Below are 24,184 nucleotides of genomic sequence, written 5' to 3' on the forward strand. Positions count from 1 at the left end.
TCACTACTGCTCGGAGGATGAAAGCCAATCGAGGGGATGAGAGAAGATAAATAAAGATTGAAGAGCCTAGAAAACCCATGTCATGCCCAGAAGGTGGGAAACAGACCCACTGTCACTAGAGCACAGGGCTTTTATACAAAACAGAAGATAAAAATAAAGTGAGGAGCCAAATGCAGAAAAGGTTGATGGACAATCCCGGAGATTTCTGAGGAAATTCTGTAATCAAAAGGCCCTCTGACACAATGTGGCATGAGTACCCAGGGGAGATAAGAAGAGATTAAAAAGATACACTCGTGAAAAAAGAATAATACCACATGTAGGTGGAAATACTACACACTTAAAAAAGAGTAATTAGGAGAAGAAAGATTTCAGAAACAACAGAAAAGAAGTTGAAAAGTAAAGAGACATAGCAACGTGTGTACTGAAAACAACAACAAAGAAATTACAAATAAGTCTTATGAAGAAAACACTGACAGCTAAGATTACCAGAGGACATTTCTGAAATAAAACAGAAGAGGAAAAGCCAGATTACAAAACGATGAAAGAAACACAAAACAGAAAAGTGTAAAAGTGGCTGTATACACGGCTCAATAAAGATGAATGAGAGGCCAGAGAGTAGGTAATACAGAGAAAAGATGACAGAATTAAACAGGCTTTTAGATAATCTCTGAAAAACAGGAAAGATTAATAGAAAGAGATTAGAAATAAAAGAAACTGAAACATTCAGTTTGAGGCAATAGGCTAGCAGAAAAAATCCCATCAGGTAAGCAGGTTTTCCTGTAAATAAAATAAAATTCACTGAACAATAAAAACACCAAAAGAATATTCAAAGAGACAAATATGTATTTGCAAGAGAGTGTGTTAATACATATGTTAAACTCAGGCACAAAGTTCAAATTTAGTATGAGAGTTCAGAGTTCCGGGGAGCTGTGAAAAGAAAAAGGGTAGAGGAAGAAAACTTCTACTATTTTTTACATAGAAGACAATTCCGGACTGAGCCACCCAGGTGCTCCTAGACCAGTAATTTGTAACTAGAAGTGATTAACCCCTTCCCCCCTCCTTAAGACATTTGGAAACGGGAGAAGGTGGTTTCTGGTGGCCATAACCCTAGAAGGGGCCCCACTAGCATTTAGTCAGCAGAATCCAAGGATGCTCAATGTCTTCCAAGGAAAAGCACAATCCAGCCCAAAATGCCAAGGGGGTCCCTGAGGAGAAACACTGTGAGTAGACAAGGAAGGCTGCTTATCCTGCATATTTTAGATTACAACAGGGTTGATTTTTAAATTCATTTCTTGTGATAAACTAATTTGATTCTAATAAAGGTCCTTGCATTCCAGCTTGATTTATTTTAATTCAGAACTTAAAAACAGACCTGTTGTTCTAATAAGGGTATTTCAGTCATTCTAACGTTAAGACTTACTAATTACCCATTAACAAATGATAAAGTGTGGCTAAGAGAATGTCACCATGTTTAACAATAGCTAAAATACGCATTCCATTTTTTTGTTGTTTTTTTTAAATTTTTTTTAACGTTGATTTATTTTTGAGACAGAGAGAGACAGACCATGAACGGGGGAGGGTCAGAGAGTGGGAGACACAGAATCCGAAACAGGCTCCAGGCTCTGAGCTGTCAGCACAGAGCCAGACGCGGGACTCAAACTCACGGACCTCGAGATCATGACCTGAGCCGAAGTGGATGCTTAACTGAATGAGCCACCCAGGCGCCCCTGCATTCCGCTTTTGAAATAATATCTAGGGCAATGGTTAAGTTGAATCTATTTGCATTATTTTTTACCACCAAATATGTCCATGCAATTTTTATACACCCAAAGTTTCCTAAGGCACAGCAATTTAAGCTTAAGTTTACTTAAAATTAAGACAGTGTATAAGGATTATAATGGCAATATACAGAAGTATTGCAATGATCTGGAACACAATAAATAATGAGTTCACAATGATTCTGAAAAGGATACTAGGGACACCAACTATTATTTTGAAAAAAACACTAAAAATAAACTAGTAAACGTAAACAAGGGAAAAAATTAAGCATTTACTCTACGTTCACTAGGTAACTTACCCCATTGGGTAAACAAAGAAATGATGTGGTAAGTTTCTCTTCAGAGATTTATTCCAATGGCTGCTAATATCACAACAAGAAAATCAGATCTTACAAACCTCCTGACAGAAAAGCACACTTATGAGGCAACTGTGTCAAAAAAATAAGAAAGAAAGAAAGAAAGAAAGAAAGAAAGAAAGAAAGAAAGAAAGAAAGAAAGATCAAACTTGAATTGGATCAAGCCTCTTAACCTAACTCAAGACCTGAAGTTAGAGCAAATACTGAACCCAAAGAAAGCTTTAAACTACACCATACAAATTCAGTAAGTAAAATCCAGACTCTCAGAAACCCCACCCAGTTCTTTCATTAAATTGCAAAAATAAGAGAATGAGAATTAAGTGAAAAGAGTCCCTATCTTTCAAAAATGCACAGTGCAATACTTGTCTTTTAAAAATGCATATGAAATGATGTCTGAGATTTGCTTCAATGTAATATGGGAGGGTAAAATGAATGGGATTATAGATGAAACAAGACTGGCCAAGGGTTGGGAACTACTGAAAACTGGGTGAAGGCTAGCTACATCGGGATTCATCACACCAGGGTGTTTACTTTCTTATGTGCTTAAAATTGTCCATAATGAAAAGTTAATTAAAAAACAAAAAACAAAAAACAAAAAACAAAAACTAAGAAACCTCTGCAGGAAGGGAAAGCAATCATTTGCAATATGTTTATTCTAGGGTTTAAAAAATAAGAAAATGAATGCTTGGCATAGTCCTCTAATGGATACTGGGATAATAAGCATCTGGGAAGATAGAAATATCTTTTAAAATTGTAAACAGACACTGGTGTAAATAAAATAAAGAAAATGTAAAGGTATACTAATTAAAACTGTCACTCAATTCCACATGGAACACATGCATCTAAGTTCATGTTCAAACCCATCAAATGCCAGATTTTTCCTCACTGTGATAGCAGGTAAATTTACTACGAGCATATATATCACAAATCCAACAAATATTACCAATACCCTTAGAAACAAGTGTGTAACAAAAATAAAACCATAAAGCCAAGGCCTTATGGTGCCCTCTATATTTTGTTGTTGCTACTGTTTAAATTGAGAAGACTACAGAAAGCAATAGGAAGCCGTAAAAAATATGTAGCCACAATCTTCCAAGATCGATTCTCTTGGGGACCCTGAATAAATGGATTCTTGACCTACTAAAATTTAATGTGAAAAAATGATCCATTTGTAAAGGACCTATAAGATTGTAAATGGCAAAACGAACTACAAATAACCACTCTCAGAAAGGGAATGTATGTTGTTTATAAAAAGTGAGAGGCATGGATGTAAAGGGAGGATCATCATGATGATTTATAAGTAAAGGAAAATAAAATAAAAAGGTAACAAAATTCATGTTTCCCTAGGCCTTTCATTCAGACCAAAACATGTGGAGCTATACTCCCAAAAGCAATTTCAGACAAGAGATGTCTTTATTTTTCCCCAGACAAGCTAGAAGTTAAACAGAATGACAAAGTGTATTTGCTCTGGGACAGTGAAGCAGCGAAGAAACTTTGGAATGCTATAACTGGTCCAAATGCCTCCAAAGCAGGCAGGCTAAACCACAGACAATGAACACGGAAATACTGCAATTCCCTTCAGTTTTGTTTGTTGCAAATAACCATTAAATTAAAATAATTGCTATATACACCGAGGATCAAGAGGGGACTGAAACTTTTTAAATGTAATGATCCTAGAAATTTTGCCTTACTGCTATTATTTTTTAGGTTAATCATATCCTATGACCACCACATCCAAAACAGGTGTTATAAATAAGGTTATGCTGTTTATCCATATATATAAAACCAATGAAGTGTCAACAGAGAGAAATATGTCAAAACTTCAGAATTTAACTTTAATACTGCCTTTAGACAAAATGCAAGACACAGAATGATACATGAAACTCATTAGTTTCATTAATCTAAAATGAACTATATAAACCTAGCAGGGCACCCTGAGAACATCAGGTCTATTTTATTTTACTAATTGGACCGGCTCCTTTTCTAAAAAGACTCATAAGGGAAAAGCAAATCCCCATACTATCTGGGAAAAATTTCTGTATAAATTCACAAATTTAGGAAAAACAGTGATTAAATGAACTATAAAAAGACAAAATTAAGAGGAATCTAATATGAAGCCAAAGTTGTTAAAAAGTGAGATCTAGTGCCAGTATTAAAAAATAGTAAGTGCACATGCTGCTGAGAAATCAGTATTAAAATTCTCCTAAAATCCTATATGATTCAGACTTTTCTCCATAAAGCCAGAAATTCTTATCTGCAGAGGGATATTTTTCCAACTTCAAAGCAATTCATAAACATGGACTGCTTCACAATACCCTAGAGAAAAAAGGAGAGGTAGATTTGAAGATATTCCTTTGCTCACAGGAAAGCCATACACAAAGAACTACATGGTAGAGAACAAAGATTTGCATTTTCCGTTATGATCATACTCAGTCCCTGACCTTCTTTCTTACAGGGGAAGAGAATAGGGCAGGAGAGATGACAACTGGGGGAATGCTCCCTGAAAAGAAACTGCTTAAATGATTCAAAAAAAAAAAAAAAAAAAAAAAAAAAGGGGGTAAGAAGAGTCTAGTACCCCAAAGCCAAAGAAGGAAACTTTTTTTTTTTAATGTTTGTTTATTTTGAAAGAGAGTGAACATGTAAGCAGGGAAGGGAGGAGAGAGAATCCCAAGCCAGGTTCTGGCTCCATGTTGTCAGAGAAGAGCCCGATGCCAGGCTCAATATCATGAACCACGGGATCATGACCTGAGCAGAAATCAAGAGTCAGATGCTTAACCAACTGAGCCACTCAGGCTCCCCAAGGAAATTCTTTTCTTCTCCAACTCATCATCTGAACCTTATTTGCCAGGTTCTAAACCCTACATGAAGTGTATTCTTGGATCCTTCAAGAAACTATGAATAAATGGGACACACTTCAACTAAGCATGCACCTACAGACCCACAATCAACTCGAATGTTTTTACCACATTTCTCAAGCAGCACTGTACAAAAGCAAAAGTGCTTACTTTTATATCAAAAAGTAAACCCAGATTTTTGCCCTGCATCTATTATATATATGCACTACATATGTGACATGTAGCAATTTTCTCAACCATTCTAAGATTCAGTTTTGAAATCTTAACAAGAATGATTCTTTATAGGCTTCTTTTGGGAATTGAACAAGTTATTGTATTAGTAGGCACTATGCTATGGAATCCAGGACAGTGTCAGGCTGGATGCCCAATTATCTCCTCTTTTGAAGTGAGAATGAAAGCCATCTATTCTTGGAAGTATACATCCTTTGTGGCAGAAAAATTGATTTCTCATTGAATATCCATATGCTCCCCCCACATTTTCCAGCCCCCTTGCAGTTAGTTGAGGCCATGTGATTAATTCATGTCTTCCTTCCAGACCAGAGCACTTAAAAGCTGGCACATGACCCTCTAGCTCTTTGCCCGGACACATGTTTCAAATGACAGAGCCACAAGATGCAAGCAGCACAAATCAGGAGTCCACACATGGAAGAGCTACCCAGGAGAGCTCCTGAACCTACAGTGGACTTCATATGAGCAAGAGAAATAAACCTTTATATGTTTATGGTTATAAGCCGCCTAGGTTCGTGAACAAAGCAAAATTTAATATATCCTCTTATAGTCCAATTATACTCAAATGCTGCAGGACAAAATGCATACATAAAAAAGGCAAGTTCTCTGTTTAATATTAAAGGACATCTTGTTTTCAGTATAATTTTATATATTTAGAAAAAAGGAAAGGATTAAAAGATAATATTTAATAATAAACTGGAAAAGGAATCCAACATACACAAACAACTTAAAAAGAACTGATATTTATAGTTTCACCTTAAGGGGAAAGAATTCTAAAAATCAAGAGTCTAAATTTTTTTCTAGTTAAGCATACAAGTTATACAACATAAACAACAAAAAGCAATTATCCAAAAATAAAAAGTGAAAAACTAAAAACAACTATTAGGAAACAGGTAAGGAAAAGCAGACCAACTTTAAAACACTTTTTCACTGTAACTGGCTGTAGTCAATAGTCATTGTAATAGAGGTAGCATAGGACCACACAAGCTTGCCCACAATTCTGAAATCCCAAAGCCCTAAAAATCAAAGACTTTTAAAATAAGTTTGGAGAAAAATAATTTAGCAGCAACACCAAACATGAACTAACCTGAAACTATTTGTAGTTTCTACTTATCCCATTTAGTATAAATATTCATACATTTTTGGTGTAGAAATATGATGTGTTTGAAGATCCCACTGGGGATGTTACATAAGATACAGCAAACACATCATCATATTCCCTTTCTAAAATCTAAAATTTTCTGTACTCTGAAACACATCTGGCCCCAAGGGTTGGAAATAAAAGAATGTGGACTTAGAACAACAATAGAAGTGAATATTCTCTGTACTGTCTTAATGATGAAAATAAAAACCAAATCAAGAGCATGGCTTTCTAACCTGTTTGTAATTCAATGTAGAACTGTATTTTGATGATTTTCCAAAGGTGTTTCTCCTTGATGCATTGTACTTCAATATTTCTGGTAGAACACAGATACAACAGCCTAAAGCTAGATCATGCAGGGGTATAATTAACTGGTAGAAGACAGAAAAGAAATAAAAATACCGCCGAAAGCATTTCTGGCCTCAACAGACCATAATTTAGCAGGTGTTCAAGGTAGCCATTCCTGTGGTTTCACATAAAAAACACACACATGTCAAAAAATATACAATAAATGTAAACCACAGTACAGGAGGAGCAGAGGTAGAGCCATCAGCTCTAAGGAAGGTGCAGGACAATGTACTAAGCAGTCATTATTAATAAGACAAGAAAATGGTAAAAAGCAAACTATGCAACAACTCAGGAGGCAAGGTATCAGAATAAATGTCTACAGCAGGATTGCTCAACCTGAGCACTACTGACTTTTAGTCCAGATGATTCTTTGCTGTAGAGGGGTTGTTCTACACACTGTAGGACATTTAGCAGCATCTGTGACCTCTACTCACAAAGTATCAGTAGCAACTCCCTCTTCCCCCAGTTGTGAAAGCAAAAGTCTCCAGGCACTGCCAACTCTTCTTTAGGCTTTTTTTTTGGAGGGGGGCAGAGGACTGGCAGGGAGGAGTAGGGAGGCAAAATTTACCCCTAATTGAGAATCAAGGATCCAGAAGCAGAAGAAAGATTTGAAGTTTAAAGAGTTTCTTCTTCTAGAGGTGCCTGGGTGGCTCAGTCAGTTAAGCATTCGACTTCAGCTCAGGTCATGATCTCAAGGTTCACAAGTTCAAGTCCCGTGTGTGGCTCTAGGCTGACAGCTCAGAGCCTGGAGCCTGCTTCAGATTCTGTCTCCCTCTCTCTCTGTCCTTCCCCCACTCACGCTCTGTCTTTCTCTGTCTCTTAAAAATGAATAAATAATAAAAAAAAAAACTTAAAAAAGGTTTCTTCTTCCAGATTCTAATAAAATGCCAAATACACTTCCCTGTCAAAAGAAGAAAAAAAAAAATCCTATTTCTCTAGATCTGTTAAGTGGTTTTATCGTATGTTTTTAATCTCAGTTTTGTAGGGACGATGAGAATGGCAGGATCAAACTCCCCATTCTCAATCTGAATGCCCCTGCACTCTAAACAAGAAAGAGTTGCTGATTTTCCCATAGCTAAACATATCCATCTGTTGTTACAGCAACTCTTTCAAGGAGGGAATGAGATACCAATTGGTTAGCTATAGAAAGAGACAACAATTGGCAGTAAACGTCCACACTGTTTTCACCTACTTTCTAACTATATTATCTGCTTTGAACATTGTATGTCCCTAATAAAAATGTGACCTTTTGGGGGAAGAATAGTGTTTTCAATCACGTCATTCTTTTGGAAAAAGTTTTTAGTCACAACAGCACTGGGTCTACCTGCTGCACTGACATATAAGAGAGAAAAAATTAGGCTTACTATGATTATCAATTTCCTTTTATAAAAGAAGCAGTAGCTAAATGCCTTTGAATGATATTAAAAATTCTAACTATGAAAAAAAGTAAAGAGTATGTGCGATTTTTAATTGATTTTCTCCAAAGTCACTATTTTGCCTGAAAGTTCTATTCCTGGTAGTCTGACAGATTTCGATTATCTATTAATTTAACAAATCTTCACATGCAAAACACTGTGTAAAGCAAGAGTTACAGAAACGTGTAAGACCATCCTCCTTTCAAAGGAACACTTACTCTTACAGAAGGTAGACAAGCAAATAATCACAGTATATAGCATTAACATACTATAGTATTTCACCTATGCTGGTTAGTATGGGCTTCAAGAAACATAAAACATCACTTAAAATTATCAGTAATGCCCAAGTCTCCAAAAAATCCTCATGATTTTTGAGAAACTTAACTAATAAATAATATCCACAGTGGGGTGGATAATAATGACCCCAGTGGGGTGGTAAGGAAAACACCTTCAATCAGAGTAGCTGTGTATTTATCTGTTTTAGAAATCAAGCTTCCAAATAAGATTTAACTTTTATTAAAAAAAAAAAAAAAAAGGGAGTTCTAGGATTGTTTTTGAAGAGTTGAAAATAAAAGGAATTAACTGGATAAATGGGATACAACTTTGTTTTATAAAATAGGGAATCTTTACCTAGCACACACTAAAATCAACAATAACAAAAATCAAATGTATAAGTAAACAAGAAAAAAAGCTATCTATATGTGGGGGCTTTAAAATCAAGTGGTGTGTAAGCAAACAACTAAGCTATAGATATCACGTGTTATTTTTATTATTACCTGCCTTCATATACCAATTACAAAAAGCTTCCAAAGCCACAGACAAGGAAAAAAAATTGCTGTTTAGGTAACTGGTAAACTACATCAATTCAGAATCTAATTTTCCAAATATTGATATAATTTCATTCTCACTTCAACTGTAAATTTTAATAACAATATTTAAAAGAGAAAAAATAACTAACATCCTTATTTTAAAATTTTTCATTACAATTTACTACAGAGACAGAGCATTCTCTATGAATTATCATTAACTTTATGCATATTCCTTTAAATGGGATACACTATTTCCTCATCTTTGCCCAGTATTCTTAGGTTTTCTTTTTTACTTAAGTTCCAAGGAACTCCTTTTAGTTATATACATATAAAATTTTGCTTATGTGTTCTCAAATAAATAGCTGTTAAATTGATTAAAATAAAATTACTCCTATAGTAGGATGTTGATGCACTGGAAAGAATGCTAGCCAAGAATGAGGGCATGTGGCTAAACTGCCTCTTTCCCTTTAATCATTCTGTGGCCACTTTACTGACCCAATTTACACCATTACCAAACTTTAAAACATATTAACATTTAATCCTCACAATAAACCTATGGGAGGGGGGATTATTTTAATCTCTGTTTTACATTTAAGAAAACTGAAAGAGAGGGGCGCCTGCGCAGCTCACAGTCAGTTAAGCGGCCGACTTCGGCTCAGGTCATGATCTCACCACAGCTTTCGAGTCCCACATTGGGCTCTGTGCTGACAGCTCAGAGCCTGGAGCCTGCTTCAATTCTGTGTCTTCCTCTCTCTCTGCCCTTACCCTGCTTGTGCTGTCTCTCATTAATGAATAAATGTTAAAAAAAATTTTTTAAAGAAAAAAAGAAAACTGAAAGACAGAAATACATCCTAACTGATCTAAGATAACACAGCTAATAAGAGGCAGAGCAGGGACCGGACCCAAACCAATGCTTTAGAAACCTTAATATACAAACAATTCCCCTGGGAATCCTGCTGAAATTCAGTTTTTGGCTCAGTACTTCTGCAGTGGGGGAGGCAAGATTCTGCATTTCTGACAATCTTACCTGTGATGCAGACACTGCTGATCAGAAGATTCACCCTATGGGTGGCAAAGTTCTAAGCTACCCTAGAAAATGGTGGCAAGTGGTGGTAACCCTCAAAAGGAGGTAGAGTTCACCCACCATTAGACAATGTAAGGCACAAGAGTAAATCAGGGGTTGCCAACTTCTGGTTTAGAACTTAACTGCTCCTTTTATTAATTTTGTTTTTAAAAGAAGGATGTTAGCAAAATTACAAGTACTATAGTACTTTTCAGGTTTTGCAAGTGAACACATTATAATAAATACTTGCTACTATTACACCTCCCTCCAAATAAGGCTTTTCCCACATCTAAAAACTATTACAAATGGCCCTGATATCTACCTTTAACACAGATTCAATCTGAACATATTAAAGAATATTTTAAGAGCATACATTTGTGCTTTCTCATAAATGGAAAGAATTAGAGGTGGAGTTAAAAATCCAGCAACTTCCTAAACTTCTGCCACTTGTAAAAGGGGTTACTGTGATCAGACAAGGGCACTCCCTGGGAAACAGATGGAACATAAACGTCTTAAGAGCACACTACTCAACAATTCTAGTTAATCACTTTCTCCAAAAACAGGAAAATGCCCAAACACAACCTCCCTCCGTTCTCACTGACGTATCAACTATGTATACCATAATCTAGAATATAGTATGCAAACAATATAAACTAAAGCCACTATATAAATATTATATCCCTATGTTTTGAATGCTCTGGCCTAAGGCACTCCAACACCTAAAAACCGAAATGCCATCAAATCATTGGAAATAACATTTTATCAAACTTTTATACCATTAGGAAAAGAAATATCGTTACTATCGAAATATATTCAAATATGTTTAAAGCCACACACTTAATTCGACAGTTAAGTCTATCCTAAGATCACCTATGGTGTACACATGTTAGACACAGCTATATACTAAGGGAATATATAACATAACAAAAAAAATATTTTATAAATAAAACACAGGAAGGGAGGAAGGGATCTAAGAGAAATCTTAGTCTCATTGGAGTAATTTTGGTTTTGCTGAGTTTTCTTGTATTTCAATCAACTTTTTCCTGAATGTACACAAATATACTTTACATTTCTTCCCTGAGGAAAAATTAAATCCGTCAAATACTGACAAGCTTGTAAAAATTATTTTTGAAACCATAATGGAATTCTGATTAATTAACTACACATGAAAGTCCAACATCAAAGTCAGAAAAGTATTAGGTTTCATAGATTTCAGGCAATATGAATTCACACATTTTAGAATTTAATATAGAATCCCACTTTTAACTATAACAGAAATTAATAAATTTAACCTGTACAATCACTATAAAGCTAAAATTCTCACCCATGCACCTGTGAAGTACAAGAACACCACAATCTGTCACATATCAGACGTGAAGATACAAATACAATACAAATTCAGACTTAGCTGTCAAAATCCTGAAATGCCTCCACTAAACACTCAATATTTCAAATTCCTGCTCAAGGACAGGACTAGATCATATTCCACCTCCCAAAAAGCTGAAGACACTTAAAATAAAAGACACAAAAGGATCTATTTTGCACATCGGCCACCTGAACAAGAACGTCCCCAAACTAGTAAGACACAACTTCTGCCAGTTCCCAGTTACGACTCATCATTTTCTGTTTGCTTTCTCTTTAGTCACACAGCCACAAATAAACTCATATATTAAAGAACTAGAGAACTGAAATATATAATTTGCATACTTTAAAACCATCCCAAGTTGTGACAAGGGAAAGTGTGGATGATGTATTCCAGGTTATTGTTTGCAAGCCCACACGTTTGTTCGCTATTTCACTGATCACTAAAGGTGAAGCATTTCATGGAAACAACATATGGTATATAGAGAGAAAAATAAACGAGTTAAACTTTCTGCCTCCTAGAAACATTCTACTTCCTCTAAAATAATCCTCAGTGACCTTGTGGAACCATTCCCGGGTTAAACATGTAAAGCATACTTCTTCAGCAACTGCAACATTACACTACTGCTCCAAGGGCATTCAACACATTCTCTACTGGGTTCTCTAGACTTAGGCACGAATGCTAGTTTGTGAAACCTTTAAAAATGTTTGACATTACATGCAATTTTAAAACATTTAAGAGTTCTGAATTGATAGATCTTTGTATCTTTTATAATGAGAAATATTAGAACACCCTCTGCAAGTTAAGTAATTCTTCAGAGAGCAAATTTAACTTGACCTCGCTAAATGGCTACAGATTTGACAAACCACTGAGAAAGGTGGAAGGATTTATTTATTCTCTAAAGCAGCACTGTTCCATAGAAATATAATGCATGCCACATACATAATTTTAAATTTTCTAACCACATTAAAATGGTAAAAAAGTAAAATTTTAAAACATTCCATAAAACTTATCATATCCAACATATTATCATTTAAGCACGTAACAGATACTTTTAAAACCCAGTAAGGTATTTTACATTCTCTTCTTCATACAAAGTTTTCCAAAATTCGATGTGTGTTTTACACTTACAGCACATCTCATGTTGGACAACAATTAAAGCGGTCACTAGCCACAAGTGGCTAGTGGCTGCATTACTGGACAGCACAGCTCTTAATACTTTGAGATCTGACGTACCACTACCTGTTTAAAATTAGTTTACATTCATGTTTACCTTTTGAGCTGACATAGCTGATTACAAATATGAGCAAAACTGTTAATTCACTGAATAAATCAGAAGATCATCTTATCTAAGGATCTGGTTAATCCACACAAGAGGCAACTGAATTATACCAAATTATATCTCAAGTAGACTTCGGAGATAGGTCAGATCATCTCAAGTGAACACAACTTGTAACAAAAATATAGGTAAGACAAGAAAACATTTTCATATCAGACCATAACACTGCCTGATTTCTAGCTGCCACTCTCACCCTGGAGCACATATCTCTATGCAAATTATCTACACAACTGTCCTTTCTAACTCTGATATATTTTGGAAGCCATATAGTCACTGGTGAAAAACAAAGCACTAGGTAAGACAAACTGAAAAAACGTTTAACGAAAAAAATTATCAACCAGTCACTTTTAATGCACCATATGCCAACTGACAATCTTAAATTATCCTACAGGAGTTTCACTGAAATGAGTTCTTCCTACAAATTCCAATTCATATACTGCTTTTCACACATGTATTTCAAGGACCAAAATTACCAAGAATTTTCCCAAGTAATTAAGACATTCGGTTAAAATGTAAATAATTCCAACAATGCATTCTCCAGAAAATAACTAGAAGCATTAGCTTAGCACATAAAATTTGTCCTTAAGGCACATTACTGAATAAATCAAACAGAAACTATACCCTTGTTTACTGCATTTACATTTTGTAACACCACATTCAGCAATTTCTAAATTTGGAAGGTCAGTTCAGATTGCACACAAGCAGTAACTTTAAAGCTTAGCAAAATTTTCGAAGTTTCTGCAATATAGTTCTGAATAAACACTCTACAGCAATGTTACAACAGAACAAAATCAGCACCATTCACACTAATCTCAGTAAGAAGCACAAAATCAGTATATTCATAAATTCCAAATGTATGATACATGCTAAAGAGTATTTTCCCCCAAACTTGTTTAATTCACCTTAGACAATTTTTGTTTCATGCACTTGCAAAGCTGAGAAGAAGCAAACGTAGCTTCTTCTGCAGCACACATATCCCAAGCCGATACATTAATCTCTTGTTATTTTTGCACATTTTGAAATCAAAACAAAATTTGTTTCTTACCTGCAGTTAGGAGGAGGATCGAGAGTTATTTCAGCTAGCTCCTTCTGAATTCTGTTAGTGAAATGAGAACAGACAAAAAGGATTTGAGATAGTCTACAGAATAACCGGGGAATTACACTGCCCTCTACCACCATGCAGTTAAATGCAAGGCTCGCTTTGCCTTCAGTAATGCTAACATGGCTGCTTCCTCTTTGTTCTCAGAGGCATAACCCAAATCCCTTAACAGAAACTTTGCAGCTTTTTTTCTCACTTGCTACTGTAAATAAGTATGACATTCACACCAGATCTTAGAAATAGTCCTCTACTAGTACTCAATAAAGGCTATAAAATCTATTTTAAAACACTTTTTACCAAAGAAATTCTCTTTTCAAGCTTATATGCAAATGAGACAAGAAGGGAGGAGGGAAAGCACTAGAATTTTTGACAATGACTTTAAGTCACTTTTACAGAGGTAAGAATTAGCAAGCTATTACATGAGCACAGTAACAGTTTTGACAATATTTTGTGTCAAAAAAAAGTTTAAAATTTACAAACATCTTGACCAGTGAAAAACTTCTAAAGGACTCTGACCTTACTTAACCAATTCTGTTTTCCCTAATCTTAAGTACAGCACTAAAATTGAATACATTTGGGGGAAAAGAAATAATAAGATATATAGCCTGGAGTTAAGAGGAGGGGGGAAAACAGTTCTCTGATTTTATTCAAATGTAAAATGCTTTCAAAACTTAAGATATTATATGTCCCTCAACAGGATTACAGCAAATTGAGGATTCTAAATTATTTAAAAGACTGCTATTATTTAATAAAATATTCTCAAGTTATTAATACTTGATTATTGATATAGCAGAGGTGAAAACCCACAGAAAAATAAGAGTTCTTCTAAATCACTTAGAGAACTCAATATTTGAACAGGTTTTATACTTCTTTTTCCTTTCGTTGTGATCAATAAAAATCAACAAAACGTCAATACTGGCTAATGCTACAAACATTTATGACGTATAACTAATAGAATGCATGGATATTCCCCTCCCTATTGCTACCAATGGAGTCCCACTGACATAATCTTTTTTTTGCCATCAAAGATAATATAAACCAACAGGAAACAAATGACCTTTCAAATATACCCAACAAAATGTTTCTTCTGCTGTTGAGTAATAACATGTCAAGCATATCCACAAGTTTTAGAGTGAAGAGTCACCAGCACAATGAAAGTTTTCAATAGCCAACTGCCACCCAAAATTGTAAATGGCTATGTTTCAGTTTTATTTACACTCACAATAATATAGAGGCATAACCATAAGTTAACTACAAAAAGTAATAACCTGGGATGCAATGACTTAGTCACATTTGTAAAACTGAAAGCAAATTGGGAGCACAATTTTAAATCTGCTCTCAAATGTTGTTAAGGCCTTGAATTTACAAATTTTCTAGCAACCATAATTATTTCTAATCATTAAGTTTCATGAAGAGAGGCGCTGCTGATCTCTAGAAGTGTCAATTTCAATGAAGAAGAGTATGACTCATAAAAAGGAACATCCTCAATGTACCAGCTAATTTGGGCTCACCAAATTTTCCTTGCCAACTCCTCAAACAATCTGTCAAAACGCTGGTCCAATCTCTACTCAAGGACACTTCTTTACTGAAGTTAGCAAAGTAGAGAGTAAGTTTGCTGAAAAGTACAATTACAATTCTAGGGAGGTGGCTTATATGCCACCTAAAGAATGACAACTCATTTGAGTGCAAATAAAAGTGATCACGAAGTAAGTATTTTTGAACTGCTGCTACTGATGTAAAACCAACAAAAGCGTCCAACCATTTGGAAGACAACCTGATAATGTGCTTAATCCTTTTACACATTACCTTTTAGCACTAGTGGATAACTTAGCAGTGGTTTTGCTAGAGAGTTTGGTGTTTTTCTTCTGCTGGGTGGCAGAAGGTTTTCTTTCTTCTTGTTCTTCAGGCTCTGGAGCGGCTGGGTCTCGCTGGTCCGCATCTGAACTACCACTGCTGGTGCTGGGGCTCTCATCATCGGACCTTTGCCTATCACTGGACATCTTGGTGAAGTTATTTCTTGGAAAACTTTTAAAGAGAAAAGGAGGAGAGAAGGGAAATGTTAAGTCCAAGAAATAGACCAGGAGCATTTTCTTCTCTCAATATTCACCTAAAATTGTCATTTTAATATAAACACTTCAAAGTGTTCACACTTATCTCATCACACAGCAAGGTTACAGGGGAGGTGATGTGTCTCACAACGCCAGCGTTCAAGGATTTACCGAACTCAAGTTAGAAAACCCACTCACATTTTTTTCCATCCCTTGGACAATCTATCAATTGTCTACTTTCTCAGAAGGCATGAAGCAGATTTGCCAGGGAACTTAGGCAACGAGCATTAATAACATATGACACACTGTAAATAACAGATCTCGCTGAAAAATGTTAAAAAGTCACTAATAACGTCTAAATATTTACACACTGACATTGGTCAAAGCTACCAAATTCCCTTTCCGAGAGGAAAACATACCCTGTTAATCGCCCATATGCTTATTTAAGGTGGCGATTCCTTCTCTGTGCACGTAAGCCTTTAAATACAACACTTAGGAATTTAAAAATCAACTAACAAGCTGCTCTAGCCGTTTCCACGGCCAGCAGCGAAGATTCATCCGGCCAAGACCGAGCTGCCACCCTGGGAAAAGCAGAATCCAAACTGCACCTTCTGCAAAGCTCCCAATGCCATCAAGGTTCCTCGCTCAATTTTTACATCACGCACCGACATTTTGTCCAAAATAACGAAAAAAAAAATCAGAGGCAAAACAAACAAACAAAGCCCCAAGAAGTGCAACAAATTTCCGCGCCCGCGGAGGCGAGCCGCGGCCGGCGGCGGCGGCCACGCAGCTCCGCGGCCCTTTGTGGGGAGGGCCGCGCGGGGGCCGCGGGCAGCGCTCGCCGCGCCGGGCGCCAAGTGATGCGAGCAGCCCGGCCGGCCCCGCCGCGGCTCGCGGACACCGGCGGCGCGGGCGCCCGGCGCGAACAAAGCTGCCCGCCCCCGCCCCCTCCCCCACCGCCGCCGCCGCCGCCCCGGCCGCCCCCCACGCGGCCCCCCGGCCCCGCCGCCTTACCTCGGCCGCCCGCCCGGCCCGCTCGCACGCCGCTACGGTGTGGGGGAGGGAGAGAGAAAAAAACCCTTCCTTAAGGAAATGGAGGCAGCTGGGGGGGGGGAAAGGGGGGGGGGAGGGAAAAAAAGAAGCCGAGGAGGCTCTGGCCGGGGAGTGTGGAACATTGAAAGTCGGAGGGGGTTGTGCAGTGCCGGGCTCCGGCCGGAGGGTGGCGCCGCCCAGCGCCTTCGGAAAAAAGGGGGGGGTAGGAGCTCGGCTGGGCGAGGGCGCGAGCTCCCGGCGAGGCGGAGGGGACGCGGGAGACCCCCGCGCGCTGTGGCCTCGCGCCGCCGCCGCCCGGCTCGGCTCCTCCCGGCCGCGCAGTCAGCAAGTTCCGAGGCGAGCGCGGGGGGGGAGGGGCGGGCGCGGCGGCGGCGCGCGTGCTCGCTGCTTGCCTGGCGGAGGGACGCGCGCCCCCGACGCCCGGCGGGCGCGAGCTCTTCCTGCGCGCTCCCGCGCGCTCTCTCCGCGCCTCCCTTCACCCGGGGGGCGCACGCGTCCGCCCGCGCGCGGCCAGGACAAAGAGCGCGGCGGGGACCCAGCGGGCTGGCCCCTGCCGCCCTTGGCCGTGGAGCCCGTGCCGGAGAGGGCGGGGGCGCGGGCGCCGTCTCGCGGGGCCGCTGTGCCGCGGGGTGGCTTCCGGCCTGAGCCCGCCTCCGGAGCGAGGCTGCCCATTGGGCTACCCGCCCCGCAGGCTGGGGCCGGGGTGCCTTAGGGGCAGGCAGGCTGAGGTCATCCCCAGGACTGGCCACATCCCCTCTGCCTGCGCTGGGACCGGCGTGGACCTCGAGGCCCCTACGCTTGGAGAAGGGCCCTGGACGCGTGGTCGGGAGTCCCCCTCTGCCCTGGAAGCCTGGAAACTAATGGGTGTCGTTGACGAGGCTAGGCACGCCCGCGGAGGAAAACTGCCTCTTGCCCCCTGGGAGCCAAAGGGGCAAGATGAGGTCTAGGGCATTGAAGGAGGAAAAAAGGATTTAGAGATTAGGGGACCAATCTCTGCTTCTCTTTGGCCCTCAGCCTACCAAAGGCAACAATCCTTCGGATTGCTTTAAAAATTTTAAAATCCAAAATCCATTATTTTAAATGTCCTGCTCCAGATTTTTTAAAGTGAAGAAAGGGAGTTGGGGGGGGGGCTCAAACCTGACTTTACTGCGGGGCTATTCTGATGTGCATGCTAGACAACAGTTCTGGAAAAAGAATCCCTGGATGATACTGGGTCAGAACATCCACACAAAAAAACTTCAGATGGGGATAATGAAGGTTAGTTTTGTTCTACCATTCTCTTTTACAGTGTCCAGGTGGACGCTGCAGTTTTTGCCCCAGGCATAAGGTAGCCAGAAGTACAAAAACTTCCTGTTTGCAGCCCAGATCTCCTCCAGCTACTGAGAAGTTGCTCCAGTGATGGAGCCCCAGAGGAATTTGTGGATTTCTCTCCCACAAGTGTCCAGGGGCAGGGGTGCTGGGAGAATGTGGAGTTCACAGAGGGGGTGAGAATGGCAGTCATAACAGATGAACCAGACTAAAAAGAAAAAAAAGGAAATAAAAAAAGACTAAATGAGCCAACATATTTACTTATTTTTCCTCCAAACAGAAAAGTTTTGGTAAAGGGTTGCTTACAACTCTGAAGAGTAAGTTACATTTCTGTAATTTTCCAAACACAGAGCCATTCAGTGAGCTTTATGGAGAGCTGTGCCACTAGGTGCTGGACACAAAATCCACTCATTCAAATGCTGTGTGAGACTAAAGCCAGTTCTCTCTGTTCTGTGCCAGAAGCTCCCAGTCCAGAAAGGGAACAGATCATTAAAGTTCCCAGGTTGATAAGGAAGAAGGATACTCTGGTCAGAATGAACAGCATGTCTCAAGAAATGATAAAAAGTATGGTGTGTGTGTTGACAAGCATTTTGATTTGAGTGGATCAAAGGGTGCTTGTGGAAAGAGCTTGTTAGTGTAAATATAGACAGAAGGTACCCCCCAACTTTTATACTGATGCTACAGGACAAGCCAGCCAATTTGGAGTTTGGGCTTTGTTTGGAATGGGGAGCTATGAAAGAAAAGATATTTGGGGACGCCTGGGTGGCCCAGTCGTTAAGCGTCCGACTTTGGCTCAGATCTCAGGTCACGATCTCCTGGTTTGTGAGTCCCCAGTCCCATGTCGGGCTCTGTGCTAACAGCTCAGAGCCTGGAGCCTGCTTTGGGTCCTGTGTCTCCCTCTCTCTCTCTCTGCCCCTCCTCCATTCTTTCGCGCTCTCTCTCTCTCTCTCTCAAAAATAAACGTTTAAAAAAATTTTTTTAAAGAAAGAAAAACTGTTTGTAAAAGTGGATTCTTTTAGAAAATATGTATCACAGAAATAGCCTGAAGGTCCAAAGGCCCATTGCTGATAGGATTTGGGTGGAGCTAAGAGATTGGGAGATAAAGATATTTAGTTGTGTTTTGGTGGCATCTATTTGGGGCTGAAAAGCTAGAGAACTGGATTCTAATCTCATTCTACCAGGTTTATGTGACCTCTGGTAAGTTACCTGTTCTAACGTAATTTTTCTCATGTAAAAGAAGCTTGTAGTTTGCAAAGTTTCTAAGTACTCTCTTGCTTAACAACTCCATGGTTCTGGGGCACCTGGGTGGCTCAGGCCGTTAAGTGTCTGACTCTTGATTTCTGCTTAGGCCATGGCCTCACAGTTGGTGGGTTTGAGCCCTGCAGGGGGCTCTGCGCTAACCATGCAGAGCATTCTTGGGATTCTCTCTCTCTCTCTCAAAAAATAAATAAACTTTAAAAAAAATTTTGTTTTGAATTCCATGATTCCTCAATGTGTTTGAAGTCATGAAGTTCCACTCCACTTTCACTCAACAGAATATGGTACTTAGGAACTACCAGATACTGGGAAATTGGAATGAAACATGGGCACTGCTCTTATGGAGCCCAGTACGTAGTGGGAGAGTCGGAAATGTAGTCTATGGAGCCCATTAAAGGAGTTAACAGAATTAGTAGAGTGTTACTATCAATTAATGGGTAATGGAATTATTAATTCAGCCTGGGGTTATAAATCTTGGGTGGGTCAAAAGAGGTAACAGTGAACTGGGCCTGAAGGAATGAATGGATGATAATATAGATAATGCTCTGGGCAAAGTAACTGGGACGGAATAGATGTTCAATAAGTATTATTTACCATATTGTTAAAGTCACCATAAAGAGAATGAATGGCTCCTTAACGTTACGGAGAGTAGTGGTCTGCCCCCAAACTATTAGGTACCCAGTTGCCTTTATTCACCAGACTAAATGACTAAACGTGTCATTCAAGTGATTCTTTCCAGCTCACAGTTCTGCAAGGTAAGATAGCAACTTGTAAATTATGAATTGTTTCTCACATACAGTTCTTCCTCACAAGACACCTTTGTTTGTAATTATTTTATCTGCTTCTTGTATTTGCCATGTCTACCCTTGAAATTAGGGATCGTGTTTTATAGGCACTCCTGAGGGCATATAAATTTGACCTAATGCAAATTATTCCATAAAGTATGTAATAAAAATTGTCCCATATGACCCCTCAAAACAGTACCATGAAGCAGACACCAGCTACTACAAGAGGATCGTTTCCTCTCAGTCTGCTGTTTTTCTCTTGTTGGTATGGGGTCCTGCCAACTTCTTACTCACAACCCTGAGAGAGGTAGAGGTAAGAAGATACCGAATCCAATGGCAACAGATATTGCCATAATAACCTTCTCTTTTTGTGACCAAAAGGGACCTGGCATTATAAGGGCACAAAAGGCAGGCCCCAGAATCCTTTAGTTTAGGAGATGCTCTCTCTTGAACCTTTCCGTGAGCCTCAGTGTTATATGTGTACATAAGTATATGTGTGTGTAACTAAGAATTTTACAGGAATATATCATTTGCATCACCTAAGCAGTTTCTGAATTGATGACTTGTATAAGCTTTGGTGAGGCTAACTGATCTTTTTCAATCACACAGCACGGCCAGCAGTGTACCTCACAACATAATGGAGATAGGATAAAACTAAATTCATTTTGTTGTGTTCAGAATGCTTTTGTTCGTTTCTTTCCACTCCATATCCCTTCATTTTACCCCTTTCTTTTTCTCAGGCTGTTTCAGAGCCTACCCAGGTACTTGTATCCTTTTGTCCTCTGACTATAATTTTTTTTTTCTTTCTATCCATACAAATGGATTGGTTTACAGGGAAGTCATTTCTTGGCCCAGACTTAGTTTCAGAAGCCATGTTTGTTTGCCATTGTGAGTCTCAGTGGCTCTGGCCCTCCAGGATCCAATACTCTGCTTGACATCTGTGCGCTCTGTCCATTGCATCATGGATGGAAAGCCTGCGGTGTGCTAGACCCGAGGTTGGGCCCTGGAAATGGAAAGGTGTTTACACCTTCCTTGGACTCCAAGGACTTCAGGGCCCAAAACCTCAGTGATCATTTCCTGCTTTTCTCTTTTGAGAGAACTCTGACGGAGGGTAAATGCCAAAAAGGCTCATGTCTTTATTCCCTAAAGAGCTCATACACATGAAAATAAAATCTAAGCATGTTAAATAGAACCAAAGCATGATCCGAAAAATTTTCAAAGAACTACATTTATTTAACCTTATTAAAAAAACAAACAAACTCAAATCTTGCTAGTTATCAAAAAGGGAAAATTAAAAAATAATCAACAAAAACAATTTTAGTGATATAATCAATTGCAAATTGGTAAAAAAATAAAAATTTAAAAAAGTTCCCTTTGTCCATTTCCAGTGGTAATGAAAGTTAGTACTAACTTTTTGAAAAGCAATCTGGAAGTTTGTGTCAAGAACCTTATATGTGTTCATATCCTTTAACCAACTTGCTCCATTTGAAGAAATGTATCTTAAGGAAACATTGTAAATGTGGAAAAAATAACATTAAAAAATTGGAAAAGTCCAATTCTAGGAAAATGATTACTTAAACTGATTCGCATGACATAATGAAATTTGCAGTTATTAAAATAAGATATATGAAGAGTATGCAAAACACAAAAATAAATTATGATACAATGTTAATGAGGGCAGGAGTTGTCTATTTTGTGAGGTCAGAGCCTGACTCGATGCCTATTAAGGTATCTGGGACAAAGTAAGTGCATAATAAATACCTATCAAATACATTTGTACCACATCTTTACAACTAGCAAGGCAAAACTATCTGAAAGAAATACTCTGCAAAAGGTTAACTGTGATTATATTTTAGAGTAACTATGAATAACTTTTTTCATTCTATATTATTTTTCTAATTATTTGTAAATAAGCAGGTACTACTTTCATAATAAAAAAAAGATACGAATAATTGTGGATGCATATATTTGGTGAAAATCCTGTTTGAACAGTTTTTTTTTAATATTTTTATGAACAGTTTTTTAAATTGTTATTTATAAGCAAAAAGAAATGAAAATTCAAGCAGACTGTTTTACAATTTGTCAAAATTTTCATACATGCACCAAGTTGAAACAACGAAATAGACACAATAGTTTGCACTATAAGGTTATATAAATCACATTTATAAATCACATTTATAAATAATGTGATTAATATAATCACATATAATTCTGTATAGGCTTATAAAATTATCAACTCAGTATAGACAGTTAAAGAACATGTTAGAAATTCGAAGTTATTCATAACAATACGTTGCCTTAAAAACACACCAAAAAAGCCACTAAGAAATGTCTATTAAAGTGAGGCCCTACATTCTTGTCCACAAAATTTGCAAATCTAGAAATTCTATGATGTCAAATACCTGTGAGAATATTATGAGAAGAGCACTTTCCTATATTGTTGGTGGCATTGTAAATTGATACAACCTTTTTTTGGAAAGCAATTTGGCAATGTATTTCAAGAGTCATAAAAATGTTCATACCCTTTAACCTAGTAATTCTACTTCTGGGAATCTATCCTAAGGAAATAATCCAAAATATTAAAAAATGCCATATGCCTGACAATGTTTATCCCAGTGTAATTTATACTATATAAAAATGGAAACCACTCAAACTGTCCAACGTAAGGCTATGCTTTAGTAAATTATGGTCCATTCACTCAATGGAATATACATGAATATAAAATAGTGAGCACTGTATCATTTTTACCGTCATATCCTTTTCGTGCTAATCCTTTTCTATGAGATCAGCTCATGTCCTGGTTAGTTAATAAGACTAACAAAAGATGTTGTGCATCAACTTTTTAACTGATGTTTTTGCTTAACATTATGTCACCTAAATTTTTCTGAGATGCTTTACAGTATCTCAAGTGTAAAATCAATTTAAGTGTATGCTTTATGCTTCAGAAAACAAAATGTGCAATATGATTGTCTGGAAAATGTATAAAAGAGATTTGGAAGAAATATGCAAACAATCATTTTGGGTTTAAGGGCCTGTTTACTTGTGATTCTGGCTACTTTTTTTTATATTATACAAGTGGTTATCCATTTGGAAGAGATTCAGTAAGAAATGATATGCTTTAATGTGGGGCTGCAAAAAAATGGTTTAATTTGACATGATAAATAAGTTTACATTTTAGTTGAATGCCTTTATAACTAAAGAAGAAAAATAATGTATTTTATTTTTTTGTTAACTTTTTTTTTTAATGTTTATTTTTTGAGACAGAGAGACAGCATGAGCAGGGGAGGAGCAGAGAGAGGGAGACAGAATCTGAAGCAGCCTCCAGGCTCTGAGCTGTCAGCACAAAGCCCCATGTGGGGCTCAAACTCATGAACTGCAAGATTATGACCTGAGCAAAGTCGGATGCTTAACCGACTAAGCCACCCAGGTGCCCCGAAAAAAAATGTATTTTAAATGGGGATATTAACTAAATATGTTGTGAGTTTTCCTCGTTTTTTTTGGGTCCAAATTCTAGAAGTTTGTCATCATTTATAGACGATCTCAAAGGTATACCTAGTAAAATGTCGGAGTGCATATTTTAACTTCGCTGGATTATAATGTCTCAAGATAACTCGGATAAAATAAACATCACAGAATGATATGAGTGGGTTAAAAAAAAGTGTTAATTTTTAGTAAGAATATATACTCAGTGTTTGGTGGAGGTAAGAAGCACAACCAACTTGGACTCAGAAATACTATATGATTTCCCTAAAGTCTTAAATGTAGCTCTTGACAGAACTGGAGATAGAACTTTGGAATTTTTTCCCTATTCCACTATACTGTCATATCCACCAGAACATATAGTCCAGTTTCCCTAGTCACCAGCTCCTGTAGAGATGTCAAAAAGATGTCATCAGAAAGTTCTTTTAAGTGTAACACCCTTTTCTCTCTCTTGTTCAT

The 24,184-nt window shown here is 38.1% G+C and overlaps 1 protein-coding gene across 4 annotated transcripts in view; it reads right to left on the minus strand.

Annotated features, from left to right (window-relative positions):
- The window catches only part of UBE2E3 (ubiquitin conjugating enzyme E2 E3), a 90,620-nt gene extending 73,181 nt beyond the window's left edge, over positions 1-17,439 (minus strand). The window contains exons 1-3 of one of the 4 annotated variants that reach the window (XM_053907230.1): positions 17,288-17,439; positions 15,601-15,819; positions 13,741-13,791 (exon numbers count right to left, since the gene is read on the minus strand). In XM_053907230.1, coding sequence (XP_053763205.1) covers positions 13,741-13,791; positions 15,601-15,794 — 245 coding nt within the window. In that variant the 5' untranslated portion in view covers positions 15,795-15,819; positions 17,288-17,439. Of the gene's footprint in view, positions 1-13,740; positions 13,792-15,600; positions 15,820-16,261; positions 16,284-16,450; positions 16,564-16,856; positions 17,221-17,287 lie in introns of those variants that run through there. The other 3 variants (XM_053907228.1, XM_019461089.2, XM_019461100.2) reach the window with 3 other exon arrangements.
- Between the last annotated feature and the right edge of the window lie 6,745 nt (positions 17,440-24,184).

The sequence above is a fragment of the Panthera pardus genome, unplaced genomic scaffold (genome assembly GCF_024362965.1).
Source record: "Panthera pardus isolate Hobbes unplaced genomic scaffold, ASM2436296v1 HiC_scaffold_10, whole genome shotgun sequence".
Classification (NCBI taxonomy): domain Eukaryota; kingdom Metazoa; phylum Chordata; class Mammalia; order Carnivora; family Felidae; genus Panthera; species Panthera pardus.